The 25,171-nt window shown below is 35.1% G+C and overlaps 1 protein-coding gene across 7 annotated transcripts in view; it reads left to right on the top strand.

The window, feature by feature from the left end:
• IDE (insulin degrading enzyme) overlaps positions 1–25,171 on the top strand; it is a 66,477-nt gene that overhangs the window by 5,886 nt on the left and 35,420 nt on the right. For all 7 annotated transcript variants that reach the window (XM_021293874.2, XM_065068357.1, XM_065068354.1 and 4 more), the window contains 10 exons: positions 4,995–5,179; positions 6,575–6,782; positions 7,579–7,748; positions 10,790–10,912; positions 13,387–13,499; positions 13,917–14,079; positions 14,542–14,634; positions 15,175–15,266; positions 16,897–16,977; positions 19,866–19,969. In XM_021293874.2, coding sequence (XP_021149549.1) covers positions 5,020–5,179; positions 6,575–6,782; positions 7,579–7,748; positions 10,790–10,912; positions 13,387–13,499; positions 13,917–14,079; positions 14,542–14,634; positions 15,175–15,266; positions 16,897–16,977; positions 19,866–19,969 — 1,307 coding nt within the window. In that variant the 5' untranslated portion in view covers positions 4,995–5,019. The remainder of the gene's footprint in view (positions 1–4,994; positions 5,180–6,574; positions 6,783–7,578; positions 7,749–10,789; positions 10,913–13,386; positions 13,500–13,916; positions 14,080–14,541; positions 14,635–15,174; positions 15,267–16,896; positions 16,978–19,865; positions 19,970–25,171) is intronic.

Raw genomic sequence — 25,171 nt, 5'->3', positions numbered from 1 at the left:
TCACCCTGGTAAATGGTAGGCAATTAAGTTTAGAATTTAAAAAATAAAAGCTGAAGAGAAGTGGATATAAATAAAATACAGAACTTGGAACAAGTGAGTTTGAACGTTACTGTGTTTTTTGTATAGTTTCAAAGACACAGAACTTGAATAACAACTGAATTGCAGTCTGCATAACATACCAAGTGTATTCAAAGGACAGATGAAATGAGTTGAAAATGAAGAGCAATTCAGATCCTGGTATATACAAGTCTAAACTTAAAAGTGAGTATGTCACAACGCCCACAGGTGTGTCCAAAGAAGTCACTTAGGTTCAGTTCCATAAAAACTTCAAGCAAACCCCAAATTTTAAGGCAACTGATATAAATTGAAAGGAAGCATCATAATCTGCTGAGCTGATAACTGTTGCCTTTCGTCTGGTTACTTCAAGCCGATTAGTGTTTATGGTCATTCCTCTGGCTCAGACCTGTGCATGAGCATTTGACTTAAATATGTGCAGCGTGTCATGCCAAAAAAAAATCTTGAAAAGAGCTTTGGAGTTTCTGCTTTAGGGTCATATTTTTATTAGCTAGTTACCGTCTTGCGTTGAAGCAACCCTCAGGAGTTTCTGTTAATTGGTTTTCAAATATGGTTCTTTAATTGTTCAAACACTGAACTTAGATTTGACTACACTACAGTTAATTTTTAATTAAAGTAAGTTTACTAAAATAAATTTTAAAACTAGAATAGTTAGGCAGAATCATGTATCACTTAATCCCACTCTGTAATACTCTATTTGCAGGTGGAACTTGGCATCCCCAGAGAGCCTCCCTGGTTCTGAGGGACTGCCTCCCCAGAAGTCATTACAAAACCAGGGTCTCAAAGAATATAATATAATTTGACTTCGAAGTGTTGTAGTGTAAAATTCAGCGTCTGTTTTAACCATTTGCTTGTAACAAATGAAGCAATTTTGATGAGGAGGAAGAATGTTTCATATTTCCTAGTCATTGAACAGGAACATTACTCTCAGTTCAAACATCCCCTGTTCTTTTACCTTTTTCTTTCTAGCTCTGTCGTCTTGCCACCTGTATTTTTTGAGCCAGTGAAAGAATCCCCAGTGTTGCAGTAATGCTTTGTATTTGGTCTTGCTGTCTTAGCTTTATTGGGTCTTTCTCTATTGCTTCTGTTTTGTGAAGGTAGTATGACAATATTTCTTTTAGTGACATTTTTGTTAGGATATTAGCTCTGCAATAAATAGAGCATCTAGTTTGTGGATGAATTTCTTTGCTACTGCCCGTCAGCATTCAGTGCTCACTTTAAGGACAGCATAGCAAATAGATGTAGCACATGTACTTCGACACAGAGTCTGAACATGACTTTAGGAATTGAACTACTTCGCAAAAAGCTACAAGAAATGTAGAATTCTTTCTGTTTCTATTACTTTCTTGCCTACAGTCAAAAGCAATTCTATTGTCAAATAGTGGTTTGTATTGTTCCAGGATTCTTGCGTGAAAAAACGGAACACAGTATTGTTATGAAGCTATTGCACTTAGAGAACTTAAAATTTGCGTGGAAAAGCAATCATATGAAGGAATGTTTAATATTATGTCTTACAGTCTACTCCTTAAGAAAGAGTCATTGTATAAGTACTCTATCTTAAGTGAAATATTCTTTTCTAGCTATTGTATTGTAGTAACAGCACCAGGAGGAACAGTACTTAAGCAAGAAGGTGTAGGTCTTGTGCTTTTGATGCATTGCCTTCCAGGATTATTGCATAGTTGATCTGCTCTTGTTTTTACATGAGTTGTCTGGTACTACAGTTTAGTTTGCAGGGAAATAGTTTTGGGTTAATCATGTGAATCCATTTGCAGAGAATGTTGTATTCACAACGCCCACTGAAATAACAATGAAGACAGAGATATGAGTCTAAGTCCTTGGTTTGAAGGCTTAATTACTGATTTTGACCTTTCAAGAATTGTATGTTTTTTCCGTACTGAAATTTGACTGCCAAGCTGCAGGTAGCCTATGAAGGAGGCAGAAGTAGGCTATGATAATAAGATGAAGTGGAGGTGTACGGCTTCACAAGACATCAATTGAAATCTCTTAAGATTTTACAGAAGCTGCATAATTTGATGAATCACATTGGAAAGATGAGTCATCTGAACAAACAGTAAAGTTCTGTGACTTAATGATGTGGTGTAGAAATAACAAGGAGATATCAGATGACAAGGAAATTGTATAACATTTACAAAAAAACCCTGGAGAAGTTTATAGTATATATGCATCTTATGATAAGCAATTAGTATCTTAATGAGATGAAATATTTTAGCTGAAAACTAAGTGATAGGTGTTCCTTAACAGATGTGAAATCAGGAGATTCAGGGACCTCATTGCTCCGCTACATACTTATATTTGTCAATCCAATAAAATTGTGTTCAAGTGAAATTAAGAAGAGTTTAGTTACTGATTTTTCATCTATGAAAGCTAATGTATCTTCTCATTTCATAAATTTTACACAGTATTTTTAGCAGAGTATTTCTACTTAGGACTCTGAACATTGAACAAGGAGGCATTTTTTCAATCATAAGCATGGATTATAACAGTGCTGTTGATGCAGAGAAACATAGATATTGCTGTACTTGGAGTATCCTTTGTTTTTGAATGGTATCTGCATTTCAGATGAATGAAGTCCATAGATATTCCAAGCAGGTTTAGCCAAAGTACAGAGTTAAACCAGTGGATAAATTAGAGGTTTAAATGAGAGTGTAGACATGTAAATTTAAATTTAGCATTTCAGTTACTGTTTTGTGATTACATTTAACTGTACCTTTTCTAAGTAATTTGTAGCGTGAGAACCATGTTTTAGTAGTAGAAGCGTTTCCTTCTAAAAGGCATTGAGCTATACATTTTTAAAAGTTACTACATGTTTTTTATGGCTCTTGCTTAGAGGCATTCAGATTCTGATTATTTGTGGATGCTTTCTGTACTCAGTGCTTTTATTTTTTTAATTTGGGTTATAATTCCTGTTTGTAGTTTTGCTTTCTTTCATATAAGGGTGCGTTATAACTTAAGTCTATTTAGAAGTTCCAAAGTAATATTTTTACTTCTTTAAAAATATTCAGAGGTCTAACACTTACTTTACTGTTGTTTGGTTTGGTGGTGTTGTTTTATTTTGTTGTTTGTGATTTTTTTTTTTTCAATAATATCTTCTCTAGTTTAGATATGTGCCTCCTTCCTTAAGCATAAATCGAGCCTTACGCAAACTTTCACTCTGCTATAGGTAAATCTTAATTGTCTGTTTGTGAAACACTGTTTTTCACGGATTCTACTGTAGACATTGTGTTCAGAAACTTTATAATGAGAGCTCCTTATCAGCTTCATTATAATATTTGAAACCAACACTGATGGCTGTGCATTTGCTGGCTTTGACTGTTGTTTTTATGTTTTAGAATCACATGAGTAACTGGGAAGGAGATAATCCGGAGTGACAGTAGCTCATGGAACTGCTTCCCATTTTGAGAATGACACAGTATTTTTAGGAAGGAGATTTTTATTAGCTGACTCCCTTTTTCATTTGTAATTTCAAACTGTGAATAAAATATATAAGCAGATTTTCCAAAGTTGTTTTTTGTGTATCTGGCAATGTTGAGTATGCAGTTGTTTCTCTATATAGAATTAGTTAAAATGTCACGACTGAAGATGTGAAACAGTGTTGAGAACTGTGCAGTCCTTCATGTTCCACGTCCTGTATGGTCTTAAAGCTTGTATGTAGTCTTAAAAATTGGGTGAAGTTCCTTGAACTGTACAACCCCAAAATGGAAAAGTAAATACTGTGAAACTCCTTGTTGTCGATATGATATTGACAGGGCCACACAAAATTTCTCCTGCCTCTGTGTATGTGTTGTGGTGGGAAGTTAGACTGGGATCTGCTTTTCTTTGTAAGTGGAATTAGCTCAGCACTGACTACTGAAGCTCATGTAGTAAGTTACTTGGCAATATGTCAAGCAACATTTCACCATGGGAAAATACTTGAGTTTGGTTGGTACTATATATTTATAACAGGCTCTGTTCTAAAACCCTTTGTGTAAAACAGGGTTACAGTTCAATGGCTGCTACATACAGGAATGCACCACATGATTTGCTCAGACCATAATGCTCTGATTTCCTGTTTCTGGAGTTTGCTTTTTGCATGTGTGGTTTGTTTGGGTTTTTTTCTATTGATTGGTCGCTTGGTTTGTTTGTTCTTCAACATACAGCCAAGTGGTTCCACTCCACCTCCCCAGATATCCAGGTATGAATGTCTTGCCTTTTCACTTGGCATTTAAAAAAATTGCATAACCAGAGTTTAGAATTTAAGAATCATACTTAGTTTCTTAGCATTTCAAAATGGTGCCATTAAAGAAGTATGTTTTGTAGACTGTCTCACAGGTTAAACATGTGAGACAGTCTATTCCTGTTTATCATGGCAATTTTGCAGTCTGTCTGTATTTTTATGGCAGTATTGTAAATGGTGTCACCCTTTTTGCTTTAGTGTACAAATCCAGTGGTTTATTAGTAAAATTTTGTTTCTCTGACAAAGTTACAACAATCATAATATAGCCACCAACTCAGACGCATTAAATACTTTCCTGAAGCCTGCAAGTATACTTGAGGTAGCAATGTATGCCTCATTTCATTTCGCTCTTGTCGTAATTGAATAAGGGGATGTTTCCTTACTAAGTTATTTTTTTAAATTACCTGTGATATGAAACTTGAAACATTTATTACATGATCTACAATTTTATCGTGTTGATTGGTCTGTGGGTGTGGTTTCGTTTGTTTTGTGTGTGTGTGTGTTTTGTTTTTGTTTTTTAACAGCAATATCACTCAGGATCTGAATTTCCAGGCCAGTTTTATGAGTTTTGTGCAAAACTAAATTCATTGCTGTCAGTTTCACCCAGTATTGTCTAACATAGTGTTAAAATATAAGCGGGGCTTAAGTAAAAATAGTAACTGAAATTTCTTTTGTTTTCTTTAAGGTTTCCGAAAGAGACAAACAACAAAATGAACAATCCAGCTATTAAGAGAATAACAAACAAAATTATAAAATCACCTGAGGATAAACGAGAATATCGTGGACTGGAATTGGCAAATGGCATTAAAGCTCTTCTCATTAGTGACCCCACCACAGACAAGTCTTCAGCAGCGCTTGATGTACACATAGGTATTTAATGCATGTTGTGTTCATTATGTCATTAATAGAAGTACTTTAAATTTTGGTATATTAATTGCAAATAAATTGAGAGGAGTGGTATGTAGTTGGCAGCCTAGCCTTTCATTGTAATTTAGAGTTTAATTCTCTGACACATCAAGTTGAAAATTATTAGAGTTAATTAAATTCTCTTATTGTACTCTGTGTTTACTCAAGTGTAGCTCAGTCAGTAGAAAGACTTCTTTTAACTATTAAGTTTTGTGTTATGAAAGATCTTTTGTAAGCAGAAAAGGGGTGGATGCTACTGCAATTATTTCAGACAGCTCCATCTGTCATGTTAGACTTCTTTTTTTTTCCCATGTTGTTGATTTGTAGAGGTGAGAAAATGCTGTAGTGCTGGAGGAGTTGGAGAGGCACTCCCTAACTCCGATGATGCTTAAGTGTGCAAACAGAATTACTGGAAATAGAAGGGAAGGCAGCTACTTTGACTCTTTGGAATACTGGAACCTTTTTGTTATATCGGAGGTATTTCTCAAGCTTGTGTAGTTCCTCAGTTCCTTGGAAATGACGATGCACACACACATTAACTAAGTATCCTCTTGCCATGTTTGCAGTTGGGAGCTCTTGCTGCTGTTGTTAGGACAGAAGTAGTAAAGTAACTTTGAAAAAGTCTGGATTTTTATGGATGTGGCTGTCCCAAATCATTATCTAGTTCAGAGCATCCTAAATGTGGTTTTGTTAGGAACTATCACAGTAATAGGCAACTGCAGCATCCAGTTCCTGCACATGTACTGGAGGAGATTTGTCAGTTGCCTTTGTCTCTGCTGTCCCATGGCACATCATTGCACACTCCAAAGCAGGACTGCCAGACTCAGACTTCCATGTTCCTGGCTTTCATTCTTGCACATCATTATTGTCTTTTGATCTGTCTGCCTTTACACCTACTAACTGGTCATCAATAGCTGTTTGTGTTTAGACAATTACAGGTTATCAGTCATCCTATAAACCACAGGATAAATACCTTCTTGATTGTGGTTAGCAAATGCTGCCTTTTAACACAGAGCAGTTATTAAAGTCAAGATATAGAAATCGGAACATTGTGATCTGCCAGGTCTTTACAGATTATGAGTCATGGACTTCAATTGAAAAATTGTCTCTATAAGGCATTGTGGGCTGATGCGGAGAGGCGATTTGAAACACTAAGTGGTTCAGTTGCTCATTCTAATTTATTTGTTTTTTTTGTTAGAGATTGAGTTTAGTTGACAATAGCTGCACAACTGTCTGCTTACATCTACAGAATTGATATAGTTGCCTGAGGCAACATATTGGAATATAAAGAACTTCTAAAGTCTTAAAGCTTTAGTATTACTTTTTATGAAGAGTTACATTAATTTTTTCCTCCTGCAGGATCGTTGTCTGATCCTCCCAACATTGCTGGGCTTAGTCATTTTTGTGAGCATATGCTGTTCCTGGGAACCAAGAAATATCCAAAAGAGAATGAGTATAGCCAATTTCTTAGTGAGCATGCCGGGAGCTCAAATGCTTTCACAAGCGGAGAACATACCAACTATTACTTCGATGTGTCACATGAACATCTAGAAGGTGCACTAGACAGGTAAACACCTTTTTAATACCTATTTTTTCTTGTCTAGGTGGAATTTGAAATTGTGTAAAAGTTTTTTGATAGTTTTATCATGATATCAAAGAAAGGCTTGAGAACACTATCTTTTGTTAAAACTGATACCAAATGTTTTTAAGTTCTAGCTAGCAGAGTTCTTCACTGAGGCAGATTTTTTGAAGTTCAAAGGTTGTGTTTATGCTGAATTTTTTTTTTTCGAAATGTGGGGTGCAGAATGATCATGAATTTATGCATTGTGCAAATACACTGGTTATGTAGTCAAAACTGTACTTCCCATAGGATCTGTATTTCATTGATAGCAAAGGAAGGATGAAGCCTAGAAATATATTAGGATGCCTTTATTGAAGGGAACTAACTGAAATCTCTGCCTTTGGTGGAAGGGGGCAGAAATTGAAAGGTGTGTAGTTATTGAGGTAGAGAGTGGATTTTCCCTTTGAATTTTCCCGGGGTGTCTGACAAGACTGATTTGATTTGCGAGATTAAGAGCCTCTTGCAGCTAGAATTCAAAACAGTAGAAACTTTCAGTATAAGAATTACGATGCAAAGGCCTTGATCCTTGTAGTATTTTAGATGATGAATATGTTGTTTTCTGTATTTATAGATGAAGAAATTGAGAAATAGTGAATCGGTGTAAAAATGGCTACAGAATTTATAAGTTCTGCATTAAAAAAAATAATACATTCAGCTGTTTTCGGGAGGTACCAAGCTTCATACTTTTCTCTTACCATTTATGTACAGTACTCTTGACTGGAATACAAATTTTTCTGTTTAGATTTGCCCAGTTTTTCCTGTGCCCTTTGTTTGATGAAAGCTGCAAAGACAGGGAAGTGAATGCTGTTGATTCTGAGCACGAGAAGAATCTGATGAATGATGCCTGGAGGTTGTTTCAATTGGAGAAAGCTACTGGAAACCCCAATCATCCCTTCAGTAAATTTGGAACAGGTTTGTGAGAATATAATTATCTATTCATTGGAGTTCTGTGTCGACATAGTTTTATTGTTTATGTAAAATTGTTAAGGACAGACTGAAACAATTCCCCTTTTTCCTCTCCATACATGTTTATTATGGTGCTTTATCACATTTTCCACATCATAGACCAAACAGAGCTAGACTAAAACAGGAAACAGAGTGATCCAAGACTTGCAGTACAGTGATGAAGCAGCCTTTATGATTCTGATAATTACTGCAGTGAACACTGTTTTCCAATTACTGGATTTGTCATAATTTGGTACTGTTAAGTCTTCGTGCATAGCAAAGTGAATGAAGGGTGTTTAAACTGTTGTTAGCCACATGCTCTTTTGCTAAATTGTCCTTATTGCATAAGGACTAGATGATGGTCACTAGGTTGAATCAGAAAGATCAACAAAGTAATGTGAAAATTACTGAGTAAAAATACAAGAACAAAATCTTAGGCATAAAGCAGGACAGTAGTAGATGGATAGATAAAACAGCCTTGGATACATTCCAGTTTTATGGCTGTAGTTTTTTTTCAGGCTTTATTATTCAGAGAATGATTAGTAACAGTTCAAAAAAACCACCCCAAAATCTCAATTTAAAAAGCATTAAAGTAAGATACCATGGTTATGGTCAAAACCACAAATGTTTAATGCTTTGGTGAAAGTTTAAATGTTTGGGTTTTGTCTGTTTTCATGTAAGTTATTTTCTACAGGAGTTTATTTCTGAAACTATCTAAGTAACGGGACTATTAATTAATGCACTGCACTCTTTAATCCTCGAGCAGTCATGTGTTTTGTGGCTGGGTCAGTTTGCTGGATGAATAGTTGGTGCAAATGTTGGTTACAGTAGGGTGGTGGGAGGGCAGATAATGGGCTTTAAGGACTGATGTCTTCCTCTGTCTCAAGAAATGGAATAATATTTTTGCACCTGGTGAAGGAGGGCATAGTTGAAGGGCTGGTAGCCAGCTGCTACAAGAGAATGTGTTACTGTGCTCACCCATAAAGAGAGGCTGTCTCAGACAAGAAAGTATAACTGCATTCTCCAAACAGGAACATTTGAAAATAAAGTCTTGGGAAATACATATTGATAGGCAGGCAAGCATACAAACTACTGTCCACAATCTCTGCTACTTAGGAGATTATGTAATTTCTATATGGTGCTTAGAAAACATAAGTGGAAGTTGCAGAAATAGTTTTCTACAATTTGAGAAGGTTTTATAGGTGGCACAATTTAAATACTTTCCTGGGGAGGATACCTGAAATGTGCTCAAATTCAATAGCAATAGTCGTACTCACTTTTTCTTAGATTAGGCTCTGATTCTGAAATTAAATTAAAGTACGTAACCTTCCTGTAGATCTGACTTTGCAGGAATAGAGCCCAGCTTTGGTGTTTTTTATTTACCCAAAGAGATGACAACTATGATACGGTTTTCACAGCAGTTGCAGTTGGCATCCTTCTTATTGTTTTGTTTTGACCAGTTGAGATGTTGTTCGTCTAGCAGAATCCAGGAATGACTCCATTTGATGCTTCAGGTCACTTTTGCACTATCTAATATCCATATTCCTACATCTGCAAGGTGTCTTCTGACTGTTGCCTCTTAATGTGCTCCATTACTGTAACAGCACAGTTACTGAGCTAAAGCTTTTCCTTTATTTGATTTTATTTTAACCTATGTATTCATTCTGTGGGAATGAACACAGTAGGTTATCTAACACTTCTGCATTTCATTTGTCTGTAGCTGGTGAGGAATATAGACAAAATATTTTAAATGCATTACCCTCATTATCGTTTTTAGGTGTCATTAAGAATCCTTTTTTTTTTTTACTCACGTGAACTTTGAAAATTAAAGTAATATATTGCTTCAGTCAGCCTATCTATGTTGATTTGTTGACTGTTGCAGTTGTAATTAGACATATCTAATCACCAAACATCTGGACAATATATTTGTCTTACGTTATTTAGCTAATTTTGCCTCATTGATTTGTATTAACTTATATCGATGACTGTAGGATTTGTGCACTTGGGCACATAGGCATAGCGGGCATGCTCTCGCAGTCTCTTCTTGCTTTTTTGCCTATAAACACACAAGTCAACTTTTCTGCTATATTTCTTGCCTTATTCTTCTTTATCCCTTGCTCTCTTCTTTGTCAGGTCTGGTTGTGGTTTAAGGGAGTTACTGTTCTCAAAGTTAACAGATAAGAGTATTAGTTTGCAGTTTCTGTTGATTCTGTTGACCATTTTGTGTGTCCATGTAGTAATGGGAAATGACTGATTAAAATCCAGTGTGCTCTTCGTAGACTCTTAATTCTTCTGTTTTTTCAAGTTCTTACCTTTACTGGTTCTGCTTTGACTAGAAATGTGGAGTATGTCCTTAGAGTAAATTATTGAAAGTTTGATGTTGATGAAAAGATTGCACTAATTAACAGGAAGATAACTTAATGGAGAGAGTTTGGTATCCTCTGCTTATGCAGGGAGAGTTGTAGTTCTCTTTCTCTCTAGTCCTGGTCCATTACTGCAGCAACAGCTCAACTGTTTGTGAAGCAGAAGCTGAACAGTCACAATTACAAATCATGTTTATGAATTAGTAATTATTTATTTCATTTAATATCCTAGGCTATAATTTGTGGTACATATTGCCACAAGTAATCTCACAGAGTGATCCCTATGACAGGAGTGTGTGTATGGCAGAAAACCTACTACAAATTTGCCAAAGGAGAATGTTGTTCTTCTTAATTAGAGCACGGGCTTACTTGCATTGCTTTTAAATAATCCATTCAAATTAAAAAGATTAATTTTGGAAGACTGAAACGTCCTCATTTTTTTAGGACTGTGCAGATTGAGAATGGAAGTATTTATTGTCTCTGATAGGCTGAGACAGTATTGGTCCAGTTTACTTATTATGGATAGTAATTATTTTTTAACTTACTATACATTTGGAGGAAAACAGATTTATTAATTTATATTTTTCTTTTTGATTTGTAAATTCATAAACATCAAGTATTGTTAACCTTTTTTTTATGTTCCAGGGAACAAACTCACTCTGGAAACTAGACCAACCAAAGAAGGAATAGATGTAAGACAAGAGCTATTGAAGTTCCATTCTACTTATTATTCATCAAATTTAATGGCTATTTGTGTCTTAGGAAGAGGTGAGTTTTATTCTGTTGGTTGAATAAGACTTTACATGTATTTATGTTTGAAGAAAACGAAGTGTGCGCAAGTGTCTGAAAATTTACAGGAGGGAAAAAAAGTGAAGCTTGTGCAGTCTGACCGAACATAAAATTATGTTTAGTGAAGTCTCCAAAGCAACTTGCAGTGTATAAATTTATGTGTTTATAAGGTTTCAGTAGAAAAAATAAGCCGAAAATTTAAAATCTGTGATCAAGTCAGCAGTTGCTGTCATTGTATGCTTGTCTTATGAAGACGGACACCTGTCTGGTTTCAGATGTTGGGAGGGCTTTTGATATTGTTTTCATATTTTACACTTGTACTTCCACTACTAAAATTTCTGTATTCTCAAAGGATAAACCTAACCTAACATTTAGGTTAAAAGCCTTTACTTCGGTTTATCTCTGAATTAACTTTAGAGGTTCTAGCTATTTAAAATGTTTCACAGTTGAGATGATATTTTACATTGGTTTGCCAAAAGCTTAATAACAGTGTGTTGAAAACTGTTTGCTTTTGAAAATATGCTGGCAGACTGGTATTTATATGGTGTTTTACAATAATGCTCAGATGGCGAGTATGAATGGAATAAAATTCATTAGCAAAGTGAAATCTTCCTTTACAACTATGTGTTAACAGGATGCTGAGTAGGAAACTGATTAACAAAATGTACCTTACTTAAGGAGTTGTCACTGTGATAGTGAGATGCTATTTGGACAAAAGTGCCATCTTGTTTTCCCTGAAAAGACACATACCTTTTCTCACTCCGTTATTTGTTCAAGCAGAGCTATGCAGTTGCTTTCCAGAAGGCTTTGTATTAGTGACTGATTTGGCTCTTTGTAGGCTTGCCTCTAGCATCAAATTTGAAAATTTGCAAGTTCTGCATTCTTCTTTTCAGAGACTTCATCCTTAAAAAGCAAACTCCAGAAAACTGCTGGAATACCTTGCTATCAATGTAGCAGTACTACTAATTAATACCTAAATAAATAAATAGAAATTCTCTAATACAAAAATAGGTTGAGTTGCACACTGCAGGCCACCCAGGATCTCTCTACGCTTGTGTGTTCGGAAATAAATGGATGTCTAAAGCTGTATGCAGCCTAGTAATTATCTGATTTCCCCACCACTTTATACATGTAATGTAAAACTAATTAAAAAAACAGTCAGTAAAATTGGTAGGGGACTCAGAATACAATTTCTCTAGTGAACAGTAATAGATACTCTAAAGTTTGCTAAAATTAAATTAATTTTTTAATCTAATTGAAAGCAAAGTTCACTGAGTAATCATAAAACAGCTTTAGTACAGCAGTTCACAAACAGACTTTTAAATGGAAACTTTTTCAGTAAGAATCACCGTGGTGACTGGAAATCTGTCCTGGAGTGAACTCTCACTGTAGTTGTAAAGCTTAAGTGACGGTGTATTTTGCTGATGTGGATACAAAATAGTGGTCTTTAATAGAAGTACATGCAGTTCACAGAATTTTATTGTGCAGTGACATCTTGGTTTGCATTGGTTTTGGTTTGTATTTTTTCCCTGCGCAGTTCTGTCAGTGTAGAGTAGGAGCACACTTATGTTGGGCAGGATTCTGCTTCCTAAATGTGAGTGGGATTGTTCTGACAAGGTGACTGCTTTTTGAAGGCTTTCAAGGATTAAGGTCGTACTTTGAGACACCTAAGAGATGCCTGTTTTTTTCTTCAATGCCCGCCTGTGAAAGTCCTGTACTAAAAAACTTGATGCATGAGTCTTCCTTATCTTACTCTCATTTTGAGATATGCTCCAAAATAATTTCTTTAAGCAGATAGCTATTTTGAAGGTGTTATTTCAACAAAACCAGTGTAGGTCAATTTAGGTGAATTCGTGCACAGCATCAAATTCTTTCCGCAAATGGTCTTCCTCTCATTTTCGGAGAGTACTAGAATCACAGACTGAAATAGAATGGTTGTCAAAGTAGAAGTGCTTGAACAGGTCAAATGTGTGTGAAATTTTGGGGCGGTGAGGACAGATGACCCTGGCTCACAGTGTACATGAAGTACTGGAGGTGAGCTGAGGCTGAAGGAAAGCCAAGTTTTGGTTAAGATGCTTTAACTCAGGAAAATTTGCAACTGTAGTTCCATGTCCCTTAAGCTTTTTGTGGAATGCTTATTTTTGTAAATATCGAATATCACATGTGTCTTTTCTTCAGTTCCAGCTGAAGATATTTAAAGATATTTTTTTCTGGTTACAGAATTCATTTTAATCATGGTTGAAGCCTTCCTTTAATAAGCATGGTGCTTATAGCACATTATAGTTCAAAACTTAAGTATTAGTGTAGATTTTCTTTCTGAAATTAATAATCATAATACTATTAAAACTACTTTTATGTATAATTCATGTCTCCCTCAAAGAATATTCAAAAATAAAAATTTGCCAGAATTGTCACATAATAATTACGTTTTTTCCAATATTTCTTTATTCTAGAGTCCTTGGATGAACTGACCTGTTTAGTGGTAAAGTTATTTTCAGAAGTAGAGAATAAAAATGTCCCTATACCAGAGTTTCCTGAACATCCTTTCCAAGAAGAACATCTTCGGGTATGTATAGAGATACATCTTCCATTAGGAGTGTATACTTTAAATGATGTGTTTTGTGTTTCACTAATACATTTTGCACTCAGTGACTCTGTTAAGTTTCGTATTTCTTTCTTAGTTTTCCACCCACCTTTCCATGCTGAGTGTAGTATAGTTTTGTATAGTTTTATAGTAAAGGTTCTACATTTGGTTGCAGCTTTAAGCAATCGAGATAATGAATTATCTTTTTGTTTGCATCATGAATGGCTGAAGTGATTCCCTAGGTTATATAGCTAGGCTATATGCCTTTACTCTCAAGATTTTGTTGATACGTTTGTAATAAAATGTGTGTGTGTGAAGGGAACATGATATGTGCTCTTGAGATGAATAAAATAATGTGAGTTTCCTTTTGTTTATGGATCTCTTTGTTTCCCTCCCCAGCAACTTTACAAAGTGGTACCTATTAAGGACATTAGAAATCTTTATGTCACATTTCCTATACCAGACCTTCAGAAGTACTATAAATCAAACCCTGGCCATTACCTTGGTCACCTGATTGGGCACGAAGGCCCGGGGAGTCTTTTATCAGAGCTTAAAGCCAAAGGTAAGTTCTTTAAAGAATGAAAAAGTAGTTTATTACACAGTGTTTTAAAGCTTAGCTATTTTTCACTTAAACTTAATATACAGAGGTCAATTTTAAAGCCTCCAACTGAGTAGTTTGAGTCGTAAGTAATTTTGCACTTCATTTTTGTTTCTGAGGTGAGTAAAAATCAATAACAGGCACTGTTGACTACTGAAGCTATTATTTCTTGTGCTCTCCTTCCTGTACCCAAATTTAGAGAGTTTTCTGAACTTTGACATACTGATCTTGTCTCTGTCACTGACTTAGAGACTACTGTCGGGTCCCTTGGTGTCTGGAAGACTACCAGAGTGTGTATTTCGCTATTTTTCTTTATATCGCTGTGTTCCAAACAGTGAAAGTAATTTAATGATGCTGAATCATACAAAAAGTAGCATAAATTGTTACAAATATGATTATGTAATATTTTTTATTTTAATTTCATAGGATGGGTAAATACTCTTGTTGGAGGACAGAAGGAAGGTGCAAGAGGTTTCATGTTTTTCATCATTAATGTGGACTTGACAGAGGAAGGACTTCGTAAGTGAATCACTATGTCTGCATTCCATGTTATTCCTGATCTGATGGGTTTGTGTTTGTATCCAAAGAGACTAATTGTGTTTATAGCTTGAAAGCTGATTAATTTTAACTAACTGGTTATTCTTCTGTGTTTAGATCCTCTCAGTATGCTAACACACTTCATCTAACATAAGAAACCAACTTATTTGAGGTTATGTTAAAGTATTTAATTAAATACTTTAAACTAAATTTCTTTAAAAGAAAAGCTGTTAATCCCTTTGGGTTCTTATTCATACTATTTAGACCTGAGTTAAATCATATTATAAATCAGTGTCTTAATGTAAGATGTTCAATGCAGTGCTCAGAATTAGCTTACACTTACTTTAAATTCATTTCTTAGAAAAACATTTTAAACTTTGCCTGTGGGATTGCGTATGTACTTAAATATCTTGATGTATCAGGGTGTAATTCAAAATAAAACCTTACATATTTGTGTTATTTATAATTTTTTCTTTGTGCAGAACTGGGTGGATTACTAAGCAAGTATTTTTTTCTTTCCAGTGCACGTTGAAGATATTATTTTGCACATGTTTCAGTATATTCAAAAACTACGTACAGAAGGACCTCAAGAATGGGTTTTCCAAGAGTGCAAGGTACAGTGATTGGTACTTGAGATCTGCAGTGGTTGTATTCTTACAAATTTTTGAATTATAAGTAGAAATAGATTTATTGTCTGTGGAAATAGTCTTTAGTAATTGCATGGTGATTAAGTTCATTAATTTTGAAGGTGCAGCGTGACGTGAATGACAGATACATTGAGAATATAATGTCTTAATGTGAATATGAAATGCTTTTCTAGAGCTATGAGTTGATATTTTATGATGGCGTAATCGGGGTGAAGGAATAAGCATCTTATTCTGTCTGCAAGGGTTTTGCGTAACCTTCTGTGGTCCTCACTGAAGGTGGAGGGGGAACAAGCACCTGCTGTGAGGGGTAACACTGAACTGGAAATTGAAATGGCTGTTATTCTACCCCTCTCTTCTTTGATGTGTCAAATTGTGTAGTTGAGATTGTAAAGGCAGTAGGACATTTAATCTGCTGTTTGTTTTCTCACCTCTTTGAGGCGTGAACTAAAGCTTTTCATGGAGTACTTTGGCTGTACACTTCAGTCTTTGCTGAACTGTTCATGCTTCTTATAATTCTGTATGGTTCAGTGTGCACAGAGCAAAAATGTAAAGTATCCTATTAGAATTAAATAGTACTGCACTTCTCAGTGCAAGTGTGAAATAAAACCAGCTTTTTTTATATATATAGTCTAATTGGTTTACTACAAATACTTGGCTGAAGATTTTTTTTGTTCCATCTTAGCTTTATTTGGTGAAAAGTGTCCAGTCTCTTCTAAGCATAGAAATTCTGCAGATGCATTAACTTTGTTTCTTGCATTTTGACACTGTATACCTGTAAAAGAAGTTCCTTTACCATCTGCTAAAAGTCCCAGTAGAATTGTTTCGCGGTCATTGTAAGCAAATACAAGATCTGAAAGAGGTAGTTTCATCCTCCCATCTCATCCCTGTGTCTTTCCCTTGCTCCTTTTGTATCAGCCCCAGCACTCCTCAGGCTGGGAGGTATCAGAAGGGCTGGCAAACTAGTTTGGAAAGTATCTTCTTTTGAGTTTATTTTCCAGCTGAATTGTTGAGTTAACCAGACTTTCTGCACTGTGTCACAGAAAGATGGACTGTCCTTTTCATTTGCTTTATAGTCTTAGATCTCTTTAATTCATCCGTGACATTGTATTCTAAGAATGATGTGTTCTATTTCTGTGGCTAAGACAGCGTAAAGAAACATACTTTTTGTGTGTCTAAAATTACTTTTTGTCTGGCTGGAAAAAAGGAACTAAAAAGGAAAAGGGAAAGGCTTCAGTTCATTAACATACAACAAACATTGCACTGGAACACTATGTGTTAGTTGTATCAAAGTTGGTTTGTGTTCACATTATCAGGAAATTTAAATATATGAGCTATGGGACAGATCTCTGATGATGAACAGGACTTACAAGACTTGTATAACACTTCACATTGTGAGACTATCTGAAATTGCTTGTGAGTTTTGTGCAAATTGAGTATTACTGAAAAATTTTGTGTTAGGTACCTGTCTAACAACTATAAAATGGATACAATAAAACTTCTTCCTTTTCTTTTTTATAAAAGGAATTCAGTAGCCCATAATTATTCTTAAAATTGTCTTTAATATAGGCTTTTCAACCCTTTCTGCATTATTTCCTAGGATCTAAATGCTGTGGCCTTCAGATTTAAAGATAAAGAACGACCACGAGGTTACACATCAAAGCTTGCAGGAATGTTGCATGTAAGTGTGGGGGGGTTTGCTTGTTGTTTGGGTTTTTGTTTGGTTTTGTTTTGTTTACAATATGATAGTCACTTAGTATGTTTGATTATACTCCTAATAAACACAGGTATATACGAAGGTTGTTTGCACTTCTTGAGCTTATGAAGTTAATACGCTGCACAGATCTTAGTTTTGTCAGTCAGGAAGTCCCATTTCCTTCACTCTCTACAACTTATACTTCAATACTTGGTAGAACTGATTTTATAATTGGAGTTGCTATTTGATCTATTGCAGTGTTTCTTAAGATGTACCTACCTTGTCATTCTGTGTCTACCTGATAGCTAAATATTCTCTAGGGAAATATTAGATAAAGAATACTTTATCATAAACACAAGCGCTGTGTTTCTAAATGCTTCCATAGTTAATGATGTTGAAGTATTGCAGTAAGCGGAAATGTTTGTATTAAGATAGAAAATTAGAGATGTTTGACTGTGCTAATGTGATTACATATTGGTACTGAAAGCACTGTCATATAGCTTTGTACTTGGTCTTTATGCTTCTTGCAGAATTCCATTCCCTCATTGTGCGCTGAGGGAAGATTTAGGCAGAGAATTTTTTGTCTAGTGAAATTCATCTGTCTTTGATACATAGCAACCATTTTCCATTGCACAGCTGATGTCTGCATCTACTCAGAGGCATTTTTGGTTTCTTTGCAGGAATTCCTGTTAATGCTCCTTTGCCTTTAATTAATAAAGTCTAAAATAAAGATCTTTAATTGTAGAATTGTCTTTCTGTTTACTAAAAAGCATTAGACTTAACTGAAAACATATACATGGATAATTAAAGGAGCTCCTATTTGAGATGATGTCTCTTGCTTTTGTTCTGTCACATGCATAGAAACTTTCTTACAAACGGACTTCTGAAACACTCTTTCAGTGGTCTGTATTTGTATTTGTTGGATCATTCCCAGTTCCAATTGCTGTTTCCAAAAATCAGGCCAGGAAGTTGGCAGCAGTGTTCCAAAGAGCAGGGTGTTGCTTCAGAACTTGTCTCCTTTCACTGCTTTTCTTTTGCTGTGCTTTGCAGTATGAATGGTAATTCTGATTCTGCTGTTAGCTGCTTGAACTTTTCTATTGTCTCTGAGTCACACTAAGTTTATACTTTGAATTAACCAAACTAGAACTGTTGTTTGGTGATCTCATATGCTTACAGATAGTAGCTGATTTTCTTAAGTTGGAGAAGAACCTGTGTATAAGTTAGCCTGAGTAAATGTAATGTCATAAGTTGTTACATAATTACCAAAAGGATTTTAAAAACCTTTTTATTCAACAAAACAGAGGATCATCTGTAAAGCACATTTGTGCTGGTCTAAAGAGTCACCACTAAGGCCTTACTGCCAAATTAAATTTCATATTTGTCATATAGGCTTGATGTTTTCCAGGTAGTTGTTCCTTGCTTTGCAGTACCCTTTTCCTTTTGTTTTGTTTTGTGTCCTTAATTGTATCATTTAAAACATTTCATTTTAATATAATGGTTGTATGTTTTAGTAGTTTTAGTCTGTAGTTTTAGTCTGGTTTAGTTGCATTGTGCTATGACCTTGCCAAAAAGTAATCACAGAATCACAAAATGGTTGAGGTTGGACTGGACCTCTGGAGGTTATCTTGTCCAACCCTTCTGCTCAAGCAATACAAAAATAGCAAAGTAACCGAATAAATGTCATTTTCAGTTCCAGTTGGTGGGTAGATTGTGGCCTGTGTTTGTGAAGGAAATAAAGTGTATATTTCTGGTTGCTAAATTTGTATCGCCTTGGTAATTTCAGGTTAGAGGTGCATAGATTACTTACAATTTCCTATTGAGGTTGCTTAGTCTGCTTAGCCATTTATGCCGAATGTAGTTTAATGAGCATACTTTAGTGTATGGTTAACCTTTTTGAAGAGACCTTTCAAATTCTGGATCTTCAGCATTCACGTTGGAAATTTTGTAACACAGGTTTGGTTCATTGTCCTTGGTTGTCCCCTGCCTCCCTTCTCTTTTCCAAAATCCTTTGTGTGAATTACTCTATGTTCTGGAAGTCATTCCACTGTAGTTTTTTGTATAATGCATGTAAATCAGAAGCCATTTTGTAATAATTCTGGTCAAAAAAAGTGTACCTGTTTGGCAAACTGCAAGTACTTGGTGCTTAAGTCACCTGGTATTTTTTCCTTGTTAAACAGGGGTTTGTCAACAAAATTTTCCTGTCAACCACACTAACATTCAGAGGAAGCTTAACTGTTTTTTCTTCTTAAATTGTGGTGTACCATAAGTGATTTTCAGTTTGATCCTAAAAAAAAAAAGACAGAATTAAAATTATGTAAATTTGTATTATACTTTTAGATAATCAAAATATACTTTCCTTTAAATTAATGTAAATAAAAATTGAATTCCTGGAGAATCATAAAAAACTTAGTGCGTTAGTGTGTGTTTCGTTTTGGTGTTTTTCTTTGTTATGCTTTGTTTTTCCAATATGCGCTCTAGTCAGTACTTGGTGTTCTTTGCTCTTTAAAAATATCCTCCAGGGGTCAGCATTTACCATGTTATTTTTATTTTAGTTAATTCAAAACATTATTTAAAGGTGGGTGACTTTTTATATTGAGACATAAAATATTTCAAGGTAAAAAAATGGTAATATGCAGGATATAAAATTACCCAATATAGGAGCAATATGATTGCATAGTTAGAGTATTACTCCATCTTGTTCAGTTTTACGAGAGAGATTTTAAGACATCTGTGTACTTCTAATTTGAAATTACCAAGGTAATACAGATTTAGTGGCCAGAAGTGTACACTTTTATTTCCTTTCCAAAAAAGTAGTTTTTTTCCTGCTTAGCTTTTGTTTAGTTCATCTACTATTTCTGGGCTTTGTTTTTTAGTATTATCCTATAGAAGAAGTTTTGGCTGCTGAATATTTGCTTGAAGAATTCAGGCCTGATTTAATAGAGATGGTACTGGATAAATTGAGACCAGAAAATGTTCGGTAAGTCAAACTGCAATTTTCAGGCAGTTTTGGGTATAAAAGGGCAGTGGGGCATGTGTTCAGATATTTCTAGAGTTCATATATTTCAGCCTTCTGAACTTATTGCGAAAGTTTGTGCATGAATCCACTGTGTTTGTAACACAATCTGTCTTATATATTCATTTAGTTTAAGATGCATGCTGCTTTATTTTCAAAAGATGGTATATTTAAATAATTATTGGATAAAGTAGGATAAAAATGGATTATGAATTGTATTGGCAAATGTCACAGGGTTCTGATGTTTCTAGGCGTACACGAGTAATGATAAAATAAATGGAGCTGCCTGTGTCAGTGACGGTAGTTGCCATAGGAATTAATGCCTTTTAAAGCAGAGCCTATATCTTTGTGTGTGGGTGTGCATCTATGTGTAACGTGTGTGGGATGCTGCAACTGAAGCTTGAGTATTTCGAGAGATCATATTTTGAACAAACAATACTTTAAAGAAAATTTCCAGGTTCTCTTTCCTCTCGTTTGAAATACTTACATTTTGAATGTATTTTCATGTTGATCTACCACGCAGCTTACTGGAAATTTGATAAAAGAGCTTAGCATAAACACTGTTGCAGTAATTAAAAGAGAGACTATATAGTTACTTCGTCTCTGAAGAAGGCTTAATCGAATTCCACATGAATTTGAACTTTTAACTGTATTTAGAATTATTTACGAGCAATATGTAAACCATTTTTCATACTGATGTAGTAAACAAGCTACAGGTACTTAATTAGAGCTGATGTTTATTATGGCTTCACATAGCTTTTAAAATGTGGCTCTTAACATTACAAGAAAATGGTCAATATTATCTTAGGGAAGGATACCTTTCATAATGTAAATTGGGTCTTTGTTGAATTAGCCAGAGAACTTCCAAAGCATCTGCTTGCTTACATTTTCAAAAATTGCTAGAGGAAATAAATATATGCAAATACATTCATAGACTCTTTAAGCTTGTCGGATGCCACAGATGATGACTCAGCTTCCTGTGTCACTCCTGTTGCTGGCTCTGCCGGCCTTTTAGGACTCTCTTCCAGCCCATAGGACTTCAGCATAAAATAGCCCTATTAATTTGTTCAAAAGTTACTGGTGTGAGGAAGAAAAGTGTAGAGAATGCAGGGAGAGGGAGAAAATTAAAGTCTATACAATGCGGTCAGAAGCGCAGGAATAGTGATAACAAGATTTAGAGCAATTTAGAATGTTAAATGGTGAGCTTTTTTCAAATATGTAGTAAACATAGCTGTTTCACAATGTTCTTTTATTTTAGTTAATGTAAGTTTATACTTGCAGTTGTAATTCTGTGTTTCTCTTTGTCCTCATTAAAAAAAAAGGCAGGGTGAACAAGGATATTATTAGAGAGGAAAAAGTACTTCTAAAAAGGCATGGGAATTTAGCTGTAACTTGTTTGAAACATTAGTAACTAAGGAAGAGGATTGTTGGCTGTTACATGTATCTTTTATTTATAGTATTTTTGTAGGGTTGCATCAGTCTTCTCACATTTCACAAAGTGACTTGCTGGAGACAGGAATATTCTCTACACTTGGTAGTTGTGGTTTAATTTTAAATAAAACAAGGACTTTTTTTCCAAGATGGAACACGTATAGAGCAAATACCAACCAAAGATGATCAGCTTTAGTCTGTGAAGCAACTGGGAAGCTTTGATCCTTCAGATAATGGAGACAGTTGTTTCATCTCAGCTTTTCAAATTGGACCTGTTTTGAATGCTGTGTATGCGAGTTTTCAAGGAGCGAAGTATAGTACCTTTAGACTGGAGAGGCACAGGAGTGGGGTGTTTTGGAAATTCCGTTTGATAGAATAGGTGTGTGTTTCCATACAGGAAAGGCTCCAGGTTTTCATAACAGAAGAGAAATGGTGACTGAATCCAGAAAGCTTGTGATCAGAGGGAGGCGGATGGTCACCTAGTAACTTCTGTTACTCCATGGAATCTTGGAATCTATGGAGTCTCAGGTCTCCCCCGGCTTTCTTCTAGTTTGTTGTTACTGTGCGTTTTTTTGGGTGCTGGAGGAAACATGTTGTGTTTAATCTTCCCTCAGGACTAACCACATTGTCTCTTCACTTTACCTCAGTTATGGATTATAATGATTATGTGATTTTAAGCATTTGAATAAAAAAGCTAAATATTGGGAGATAAAGGGACTTTCAAAACTGGAAAATATGTGGTTTTATGGCCTCTTCAGTTTATTGTTAAAGAAATTATATATTCTTTTGGTTGCAGAGATTTTGGTAGGGCTTAAAGGTGGTAATATCCACAGCTGTCCTGTTGAGGCTTAAATATAAATATGTACAAACTAGAGAGTGACCAAAGACTGATTAAATGCGGTTCTACCAGCAAATTCAGCAAAGTATTCCAACATAGGTCTAATGAGGTCTGCAGGAGGCCTGTAATGACATAGCAGCAGGCGTGTTTTGAGGTTGAACGCTATGTGTCAGAGTAATCGTATTGCGGATTATGTGTAGACTAAAACTATTCTAGTGTTGCCCATTGCCATAACAACTATACATTCACATCTTAGTTCTCTTTAAGTTCAGACTATTTGTCTTGTCTAAAACTATGACTTACAAAAGGAAACCCAAAACATCAAACCATATCTGAGAATCTTAAATGTCATGTTGCTTTTTCCTGCTTCTCTAAGTGATACAATTTTTCTGTGTAGCTTGGTTAGGATAATACTGCAAGCTGATTTTTCTCAGATGTAAAAGTGTAAGTCCTTTCAGTTTTAGTGGGAATTACATGTTTTATTCAGGACATCAGGTGTTTTAAAATCTGAGCTAATTGCACTTAACTAAGATACTTCCAAGTAGAGTAAAATATAACAAGGAACATAATTTTATAGTATCTTTTATTTCAGATTTCTGTAAAAATAACATATCTTGGGGAAAAGACCCTTATATACTACTTAAAGTGATTATATGGTATGTTACAAAGATTCAGGAAAGCCACTGTGGATTTGGATTTTTAGTGGGCTCTCTTGAAACAGTGAGTTGAGATTACAGATGCTAATAAAAGGATGCCTTTTTGTTTTGCTGGTTTTTATTACATCTGTATCTGTGTGCATGCAGTAAACTATCAGGCCAGTAGCTCGTTTTCTTCTTTTGTCTTTCCTTGAGCTAGTTGTATATACTAATAAAAAAAAATGTGGACATCTGCTTTTAAATATCTATGTGTGTTCTGGTTATCTGCTACTCACTGATATTTATGCTCATGTTTACCTTTCTATTCTCCTTTTTAGGAAAGAATTAGTATGTGCTACATCATCCCTTTGCCTGTTTTTTTTCCCTTTTATTTTTTTCTTTTTTATGCCTTGCATAAATTGTGTCTTGCAATGGTTTAGTTTCCATTTATTTAAATTCTTCCTTTTTATCGTGGTTTTATATACAATTTTATTTTCATAATCATGTTGGAATTCCCCTGCACTAAGGACTCCTCTTGGTATATCTGTATTGGGGTAGCTGCATTCATAGTTAGAGACTACTGTTCAATGTGTTTTTTAAAAGTTTACCTTTTCAACTGTTATTTTCTTAACAAACCGTGTTTTTAAAAAGTATGGAAAAATATCCATACTCACAGATGGTGGCGAGTATCCATATGTACTTCTGTTTGACTGAGCCATAACAGGAAGTTCTCATCTTCTCCTCCCCTCCTCCCCTCTGCGGGGGCACACGCTACTTCTTACACGCTACTTCTTGCATTCAGTTGCTTTATTTCCCTAAGAGGGAAACCTTTTAAAGATGTAAGTATCATTTTTGCTTGTTCAAACCGCATTGGGTTTTGCCAGCCATCTGTGAAGATAAGGGAATAGACTTGGCGTGTGTCACAATCTTAGCTGAAAAATGTAATTTTCCTGTCATTTCCAATACCATTTTCCCCCTCATATCTGCAGAAGAAATGCTCTTATTAAAATCTGAGAAGCTAGTGACTCATCAGATTAAGCAACTAAAGAACATTTTCCCCTGGGTAGTAAATGGACTTTTTTCCTCTCTTGATAGCCAGAGTGCAGAGCCAGTGCTATTCTAGAAGGAAGAAAAATAAAATGAATGCTGCAAATGTTGATACAGAAATTTCTAAGGGCTGGAATTTCACAGATAGAGAGCAAACAGTTATTTTGCTCATCCCCGATGATAAACATTTTACAAATATAGAATGTGTTCATTTTCTACTTGATTGTATCTGAGTAAAGATTTTGAAAATCATGATTTCCTACAAACCATTGTGTTTGTAGTGATTTTAGTTTTACTCAACCCTAACAAATAACTTGTACTTCTGCAGAATGATGAGAATGCTGCATCCCAGCAATATTTCTCTGCATGTGGGTTCCCCTCTTACCCTGTTTTCTAATGAGATTTGTGTGGAAGTGGCTTTGAACAGTCTGTATAACCTATATGGCCTCACATCAGTTTTAAACCAATCAGCTTTTGCTGGTTTTTGTCTCAATCATGTTATTTTATGCATTTGAAAGACAAATTTTAAATTAGTTCATTAAAAAAAAGGGAGGGGGGGCAATTGTTCCTTTTTAAGTATAAATCCATTTTTTTTGCAACAAATTTATGTGTCTGTTACTAATACCACAAATTCTGTGGTCTTGAAGTCTATTATTTTTTCACTGTTAGAAGCTTAAGTTTTCTTACATGAATGTGGAATAGAATAGTTGATAATCTTTCCTGGAAGTACATTAATTTTAAAGCAAACATTCTCTTCCCAAGTCATACTCTCCTGTGGATCTGTCACTTGTAGCTTCATTTTAGATTTCAGGAGAGTGAAAACCAAGATGGTATCCTAATGTGTCACATTACAGAAATTGTGCTTGTTTTTGAAGACTGGCCATAACTGGGGACTACAACAGCTTGCATGTACAAGAATGTACATACAGAAGTAAATTGCATTTATAGTTTCAGCTGTTTTTCATGTTCATGAATGGGCTCAGAAGCCTAATTGCACTGGTTGAATTTAAATATGTTACAAGCAGGTGCTATTAAAGATTACCTGATGCCTTGTCTTCTTTTTCTAGTGCATTTCCACTCTGTCTTAAACCATGTGGATGCTCATAGTGCTATACAGCACAAGACAGAAACAAAAAGCAGAAGTAACATTACATAATTAGTAACTTTAAAGATGCATCATGATAGAGTTAAGTAATCCCATTGCATTATATTTCT

The sequence above is a fragment of the Columba livia genome, chromosome 6 (genome assembly GCF_036013475.1).
Source record: "Columba livia isolate bColLiv1 breed racing homer chromosome 6, bColLiv1.pat.W.v2, whole genome shotgun sequence".
NCBI lineage: Eukaryota > Metazoa > Chordata > Aves > Columbiformes > Columbidae > Columba > Columba livia.
The sequence above is the reverse complement of the archived record's forward strand: the minus strand, read 5'-3'. Positions and strand labels throughout refer to the sequence as shown.